Source organism: Ipomoea triloba, chromosome 12 (assembly GCF_003576645.1).
Source record: "Ipomoea triloba cultivar NCNSP0323 chromosome 12, ASM357664v1".
NCBI classification, from domain to species: domain Eukaryota; kingdom Viridiplantae; phylum Streptophyta; class Magnoliopsida; order Solanales; family Convolvulaceae; genus Ipomoea; species Ipomoea triloba.
In genome coordinates, this window is record NC_044927.1 from 5,802,493 (window position 1) to 5,810,717 (window position 8,225).

At 37.8% G+C, this 8,225-nt stretch overlaps 1 protein-coding gene and 1 long non-coding RNA gene across 2 annotated transcripts; one reads left to right on the plus strand and one right to left on the minus strand.

Annotated features, from left to right (window-relative positions):
* The first annotated feature begins 2,972 nt into the window (after positions 1-2,972).
* Positions 2,973-7,067, plus strand: LOC116000469 (cysteine-rich receptor-like protein kinase 42). Its single transcript, XM_031240558.1, has 6 exons — positions 2,973-3,758; positions 4,583-4,696; positions 4,783-5,133; positions 5,216-5,450; positions 5,546-5,690; positions 6,323-7,067. The coding sequence occupies exons 1-6, from the start codon at positions 2,990-2,992 to the stop codon at positions 6,686-6,688; spliced, it is 1,980 nt and encodes a 659-aa protein (XP_031096418.1). The 5' UTR covers positions 2,973-2,989; the 3' UTR covers positions 6,689-7,067.
* Positions 4,726-6,332, minus strand: LOC116000470. The gene is made up of 2 exons (XR_004094111.1): positions 5,568-6,332; positions 4,726-5,462 (listed from the first exon to the last, which is right to left on the minus strand). It is a non-coding gene; the product is annotated as an uncharacterized LOC116000470 (long non-coding RNA).
* Positions 7,068-8,225: the final 1,158 nt, after the last annotated feature.

The window sequence follows — 8,225 nt, forward strand, 5'->3', positions numbered from 1 at the left end:
AAACATGTTATCATCTTCCTCTGCATCAAATCAGTCCTGGTGCCGCATGTGAGGCCGGAGGAGAGGTACCAGATTGGTGGGAAGAATCGGGCCAAAACAGCACAGAGCATACAGGTGCATAACCAGATATGGTTATCGCGATGTTCACATAGATGACGTGGAGTTCAAGAAAGATCTGCTTTGTAATATCGAACAATTTATCCGTTCAGAAGCTCCGGAACAGGGTGACTAATGGATTTTGACGACGATGAAAGGGTGACCGTAATCGAAACCACTTCCACATACCTAGAAGGCAAAACAATGAACGAGGACGGCAAAAACATGTCCGGAACATTATAAACACGGCTTACTTACAGATTGACATGAGTTTTGCCCACTACAGCATATTTCCAATTTGAATTTTAGAGTTCTTGGCATTTCCCTATCTGGTTCTCATTCTATTTTCCAGAATAACAGAAAAAAAAAAGTTTTTACCTTGATTTTAATCTGCTTTTTTACTCTGGAATTTTCACAAACATTTGGTTTGCAAATTACAAGAGAGTTAATGAATCGGTTTCAAAGAATGTCTTGGTGTCGACAACATAGAAAGACCAATGCCTGACTAGAAATTCCATTGACAATTGTTGGCTATGCGCAGGGTACTGGCCGAGCAACTTCCAGCCGCTGGCGGACTGTGGCATTGGATTCAGGCAAGAGGCATGCAATGGGTAGGAAAGACAGCAAGATCTACATAGTCTGCGACTCCTCCGACCAAGAGTCCCTCTGGATCATCTTCGCCGCCGACAAGACCATCAAGCTCAAGCACGAGCTCATCTTCATTACCGGTGGCGACTGCATTACCCTAAGAAGGAGAACACGTTAAATGACAAAAATACCCCTCATTTAGACGGTCAATAGATGGGAATTTAAACGGAGGACCAAAAGTGACACTATCATAATAAGGATGGCCAAAATGTGGCAAATTTTTTTATGGAGGACTAAATGTGTCAAAGCCACAATAAGTCTAGGACCAAAAATGGAATTAACTCATTAAAAATATGACATTTTACATGTCACGCCCCACATTTGGCACATGACTCTGTCATGTCACCACAACATTAACAATAACAACACAAAACTTTATTAAATATACAACCCAAAACCTTCATAAATAAAACTATAATAACATTATAACACGCAAAATTCAAAATATTCGGCATTTACACCCAATAGTTGTAAGCCTCAAAATCCAATACATATATTTCACATTAACTTCGTCCAGCTTGCGAGAGGTCTAATTGATATTGTAGCTGTTGATGAAGACGCTATTATTAGTGGGGTTATCCTTAGGGCATCAAGGCCCATATCTAGCGTCCATCCCTTGCCCGGGTGGGGTTAAATGTTTTTGAGTACTACTGAGTCAATACCGCTCAAACCAACAACCTCCTATATGAGAGTGTAACTTGGTGCCACTAAATAACAATGTCTTGTATGTTAAATTTTTTATTCCACAATTTAATAAATATGACTAAAGTATAATTTTTTATCATTCAATTACGATTTATGAATTTACCAGAGAGAGAAAGAGAAATCACATGTTTGAGCAAAAAGTTTGAATATGATCAAATTACATATTAGCTATTTTAATTTATTAAACAGTAAAATGACAAAATTTTAAGTAGATGACTAATTGTAACAAATAAATAAAAATTAATTTAATGAGATAAAAATAAAAAAATATTTTAAAAAATGACATAAAAATAGTGAAATGACAAAAATTTAAGTTGATGACTAATTGTAACAAATAAATAAAAATTAATTTAATGAGATAAAAATCAAAAAAATGGGATAAAAATAAAAAATACGACTAAATAGGTTAATGTCACAAGAATCTTAGCTTGATCAGAGGGGGGCTTTTCAAATCTTGTCCCCTTTAGTTGACACACTAATATCTTATATTTTTCATGGGGAACGTGGGTAGAATTAGGATCTTCATCTTTTTTCTTCTTTTTTTTTTTTTTTTGAAAACAGGATCTTCATTTTTATTTTATATTTTTGTTTTAGTTTGTCTTTTTGTTCTTCTAAAAAATTAATCCCCAAATCTCAAGTGCTCGACAGAGTATTTGGACAATGTTTACATACTGTAATTGGTAAAACTTGATCCTCGATTTTTTTTTATAAATTTTATTTCAGTGGTTAATTGAGCTGTCAATGTGAATAACTTGTCTTTTTTGTTAACCTATTGAAAAGTTAATTTCTCTTATAATTTTAGATATGAAAAAGATTAAAAACTATATATTTAATAAAAAGAGGATTTGACTTAACGCTCAATAAATACCACCTATACTTATCTACGTAGCTTTCCTGGAGACCTGGTCAACTCCACCATGTAAATGGGTGGGATAGTATATTAGGTGTAATGGTATACAATATAAGAAACTTGTACAATGTCCTCAAAGGACAAATTAAACAGGTAGAAGAAGGATGATATTATTGACTATGACCTAATTAATTAATTATTTATTCAAAGATAGTTGGATAAAGTATAAAAGAGTCAAAAGACAATAATATTAAAGATTTATGAGACATGGACCCGACTTTCATAGAGATTCAAAGTCCAAAAATTTGATAAGAGATGATGAAAATTGATTATGCATAGACTCATAGAGTATACAAACAAATGTGAAATTAAAGACTGAATGAGCCACTTGTGATTTACTTTATCCTGCGTTTGTGGACATAGTTACATAGATTCTGATGATTTATCTACTTATTCTATAGACAGTATTTGAAATAAGAAATTTTGAGGGCTTAGGATTATCTAGCATAGAGAAATCTAATTAATTCTAAAAAATATAAAAAATTAATGAGACAATAGACGGTGGTGGACTTTTAAGTTTCAACAGTAATCATTGATAAAATGGAGGCTCCTTCATTCATACAAGATTGAAAGTTCCAACCCCCCCCCCCCCCTCCCTCTCTTCCTCGTTCTTTGAGCTTAGTTTCTTTCATGCATTTCTTGAGTGCAAAAGCCCCATATCTGAGATGGGCAATAATTATACTTCTATTGAGGCATACAACGTTGTTGTGCTACTCAGATCCTCGGATTTCCGAGGCTGCCCTGATATGCGGCAAGAACAGAACATCAGTGAGCATAATCATCCCAAACTTCGTTAAAGAAATGGAAACTATATCCCAATCCGTTACAGACAAAGGTTGGGGTTCATTCAGCCTCATCAACGCAAACATCTCAATCTACGCCTTGGCCCAATGCCACAACGATCTCCCACGCGGCGACTGCCTCCTCTGCTACGCGGCGAGCCGGACGCGGCTCCCACGTTGTCTCCCGGCAACCTCCGGCCGCCTTTTCCTCGACGGCTGTTTCCTGCGATACGACGCCTACAACTTTTTCAACGAGACCACTGACCCGAGAGTGGATACTAGGAATTGTAGCAGCCCGGAGGGGGGCGTTGGGGATGAAGAAGCGGTTAATTTTGCGGTGAATGCGGGGCGGTTGATTGATAATCTGAGCGGAATGGCGGTGGTTAGCGGAGGTTTTGCGGTGGGGAATTGGAAGGGAGTTTATGGGTTGGCGCAGTGCTGGAAAACGGTGAGTCGAGAAGGGTGTAGAGAGTGCTTAGCGAAGGCGAGTAGAGAAGTGAAAGGGTGTTTGCCTAACAGCAGGGACGGTAGGGCTTTGAACGCCGGTTGTTATCTCAGATATTCAGCTCATAATTTCATCGCCGATCCTAACCGCCAAGCCGACGACGGAAGTTCCGGTGAGTTAACTTTCCCACTTTCCCCTTTTTGAATTACCATACCAGGCCATTAGAGTTGTTAAGGAACCAACAGAATTCCTGTTTTTTTGTTAAGATTTTTAGAGTATTCATATTGTTTAGTGAACATATTTATGTACATGTTCATGATCATAATTTATTCCTGAATAAAAAATAGTTTATGTTCACGAATAATAACCAAACAAATAACATAATAGCTATAATTTTTTTTATGACTAAACTAATGTAGTATCTTAAAATTTAAAAATAAAATAAAATAAATTGCAAAAAATGTTGAGTCCTAAAATTCGTGAAAATTATTAAATGAACATTAAACGAGGATGTTTATGAACATTATTAAATGAACCAGACATAAACGAAAGTTTACCAAACACAAGCTTAAGTTCGATTTATTTTGTTGTGCGTAAAGAGAAAGGCTTTAGGAAGGTGTGCGCAACGGGCTGGATTCTAGACTCACATTTCTACCATTTCTCCATTGAAGTCTTTTAAAATTAATTGCAAACTTATTATCTTTTAATTTCTTAACTAGTTAAGTAAAAATTAAATATTGAATCCTCTAAAATTTGAGGTCCTGTGCTATTGGGCAGCTTGCACAATCCAAAATCTGGCCCTAGTTGATAGTTAGATTACACGTTTATATATTATATGTTTAATAGGCCATCTCACGTGTTGCTGTGATATTGAAGTGAAGTATGTTGAACTGATACTAATTACCAAATTGAAGCATGTGCTTCATCTCATTGCACTATGTTTATATATTATTATAGCTGTAAGCTGAAATTGGGTGATAATTTTATAATTTGTAGCGGTGTCCAAAACTGGTGTGAAGATAATAATTGCATTGGTTGTGACGGCCATCTTCATGATATCTACATTTACTGCTTATACATACCGCAAGAAATCATTGAAAAGAAAGGAAGGTATGAATGAACAAATTAACAGCAACACATTGAGTAAATTCTATGTGCATTATTCCTGGAAATTGATGGAATTCATGATGATGCAGAAGGGAAAAATCTTGGTCCAATATTGAGTAGTTACAACAAGTCTAATCTGAATTTCAAGTATGAAACTCTTGAGAAAGCAACCAAGTATTTCGACCCTTCCATGAAACTTGGGCAAGGAGGGGCTGGTTCTGTGTTCAAAGCCACTCTGCAACGTGGGAAAGTTGTTGCAGTGAAGAGATTATTTTTCAATACAAGGCAGTGGGTGGATGAGTTCTTCAATGAGGTGAACCTCATAAGTGGAATTGAGCACAAAAACCTTGTGAAGCTGTTGGGTTGCAGCATTGAAGGCCCCGAAAGCCTGCTGGTATATGAATTTGTACCCAACAAGAGCCTCGAACACTACCTCTTTGGTAATAATATAATATCCGTTTTTTTCGTTTTACAGATGAAATTGCACACTGAGAATCTGAAGTTTGACAGTGTGTTTTGCAGAGGAGAACAAGATCAAGATCCTGACTTGGAAGGAGCGGTTTGATATCGTGGTTGGGATAGCGGAAGGGATAGCGTTTCTCCACGAAGGCTGTTCGTCTAGGATAATTCACAGGGATATCAAGAGCAGTAATGTTCTTCTGGATGGAAATTTTGCCCCGAAAATTGCTGATTTTGGGCTTGCTAGGGATTTTGCAGCTGATAAAACTCATCTCAGTACTGGGATTGCTGGGACATTGTAAGCTCCAACCTTAAAATTCACAAACAACAGTTGGTTAATTAACAGTAGACCTTGCCATCAAATACTTATTAATGTTGTTGTTTCGCATACAGAGGCTATATGGCTCCAGAATACCTTGTCAAAGGACAGCTCACAGAGAAGGCAGATGTGTATAGTTTTGGTGTTCTTGTTCTTGAGATTGTATCTGGTAGGAAAAACAATGCCTTTGTAGAGGACACTGGCTCTCTACTGCAAACAGTAAGTTCATAGGGGGAGGCTCCAAGCCTCCTACAACATTCAGCTGGTTTTTAATGAAAATTTGTGTTTTTTTTATCACTTGGGTTGGGCGGAGACTTGAAGGGCCAAGTCCAACAATTAGTGACTAGAGGATCATTGGACGAGAGCCAGTGAAGAGTTAAGTCCAGCACCATGTCTCTCGAAAATGTGGTAGTATAAGAAAATAAAGTTGCATCTTTGCTGTAATGGTAAGCGCTTGATCTTAACAAGTGGTATTAAAGTCATGCCATGAATTTGAGTCCCCACAAAGAGTAAAAAGTGTGCAGCTAAAATTGGCAGGTGCTGGGTGGGCGGAGGCCCGTGAAAGGTCAAGTCCAACATCATGTAGCTAGGGTACTGTCAAAGCGGGTTGGTCCGTCCCACCGCTGGCCATATTTCTGGAGAGCTTTTGCGGGCCGGGCCGCAGGCTAGGGTTCATGCAACCCTATCCCGCCCCACGCGGGTTGGAGGCCCCACGGGCCGGCCCGCGAGCTTTGGCCCACTTTGACAGTATTGCTAGCTAGGGAAAAGTTGCACCTTCCCTATAAGGCTACAAGGTATAGCTTTTCTTGTAGTAGTAAGTCTTTGATCCTAACTGCTAATTGTTATGTCAGGTGTGGAAGCTTTACAAAACTACTCAGACAACACAAGTAGTAGACCCTTTACTAGAAGGTGTTTTTCCAGCACATGAGGCATCTAAAGCAATCCAAGTTGGGCTGTTATGTTGTCAGGCTTCTCCAGGTTCAAGACCATCCATGTCTCAAGTTGTGGATATGTTGATACTTGAGAATCCCCACATCCCTCAGCCTACTCAGCCTCCCTTCATAAACCCCAGTGTATTAGCTGCTGGGAATATCAAGAGCGCCAAGACTTTGATGTCCGATGTACTGAATAAACTCGACTCTTCTTCCTACACGACCTCCTCCTCCTCCTCTACGTATCAGTCGTCAACAAGAAGCCAAGATTTTCAGCACCAATAAGATTTAATTTTGTTGTAATTATGGGAGAAACTAGAAACAATGGTCCTATTTGGCAATTGGCGGTTAGCAGTTTGCGGTTGTTAAAACATCATAAATGACGAGTCCGATGTTTATCGAACAGGCCAATGTCAATACTTTAATTTGGAGGGTAAAACTTAAAAGCTATTCATACAGGTAGAGTGCGTGATTGATTCTGAGTCAAAATGTGTTGTTTTCAATTAGATTAGGTGTTTGTGTCATGGCCGGCCTATCTACTTCCCAATCAATGTGTTTATGGTTGATAGATCAACAACGGCGGTCCTGTCTCCATAAGGGACCACATGGGGTTGAATTGCATGCCACCTCAACAATATAATATTACCATTATTATTAGAGTAAATATCATTTTTGGTCCCTTGACTATCATAGGTGAAGCACATTTGGTCCTTGACTATTGCTTTTATCAAATTAGGTGCATGACTTTTCTAATTAGTATCAAATTTGGTCCCCCGACTCAATTTTCCGGTCACATATTACCAGAATTCCAACCGGAAAAGTAATGTGTTTGTAATTAAAAGGGTATTTTGGTCCTTTCAAATTTATTTTATTTTCCTCTTTTATTTCTCTTCTTCCTTCCCCCTTTTTTCATCTCCAGTTTCTATTTCTCACTAACCCTAAGAAGACAATCCATGCTTTTTCTTCCTCTGATCTTACGCCACTTTTATTTTCCTCTTTAAGGGAAGTTATTTCATCATCATGGCAGATGAAGTGGGATCTTTTGGCTTCCTTTAGTCCATTTTTTATAACTTTGGTGGCTTTATATAATGGGACAAATTATTGTGTATTATCTTCAAAAAAAAATTAACTTTGGTGGCTTTTGTCACTTTTGTTTATTGGAATGACAGTATAATTCTTGGTACCTTTTTTTCTAAACCATTTCCCTCTCTGCATGAATTTTAATTCTATTTCTATACTTGTTTTTTTATTTATTAAAGGATGAATTAGTTCCAAAAAAAGTTTATGCAGGTGCAAAGAAAGATAATGCTGTTTCCCCACATTTTTCACAAGCTAAGTTTTGTATTTTAGTTTGGTATGATTAGCAATAAAAAGTCATAAGAAGACCCCTGTTCCTGCTCCACTCATAGAATTCATATACTATATATACCATTCCATTCTTCTTCCTGATTCTCCATTCCCATGTTAATGATGACAGAAGTTGGATTCTGATGGGGTTTGTTGTATGCTGCTGTTAATTGCTTCACAATGTTCATGTTCTTGTTTCGACCGTTTTCCTGGACCCATGAACCTGGTGTACAAAGGTTTATATGGTAGCCAGATTCTGAAGAGTTAATTAAATGGCATTTAACCAAGCATTCTAAGAATGGGAGAGGAAGAAAGTGAGAAGACGAAGAAAGGGAGAAGATCGAAGAACTGGAGAGGAGGAAAGGGGGAAGAAAAAGACAAAATAAAATAAATTTGAAAGGACTAAAATACCCTTCTAATTACAACATATTATTTTTTCAGTTGAAATTTCGGTAATATGTGGCCGGAAGACCAA

Bases quoted from the DNA above. Each gene is read 5' to 3' on its own strand.
- LOC116000469 (XM_031240558.1), top strand. From the start codon at position 2,990: ATGCATTTCTTGAGTGCAAAAGCCCCATATCTGAGATGGGCAATAATT. The intron at 5,451-5,545 runs GTAAGCTCCAAC...TTTCGCATACAG, and splicing joins ACTGGGATTGCTGGGACATT to AGGCTATATGGCTCCAGAAT. The intron at 5,691-6,322 runs GTAAGTTCATAG...TTGTTATGTCAG, and splicing joins CTGGCTCTCTACTGCAAACA to GTGTGGAAGCTTTACAAAAC.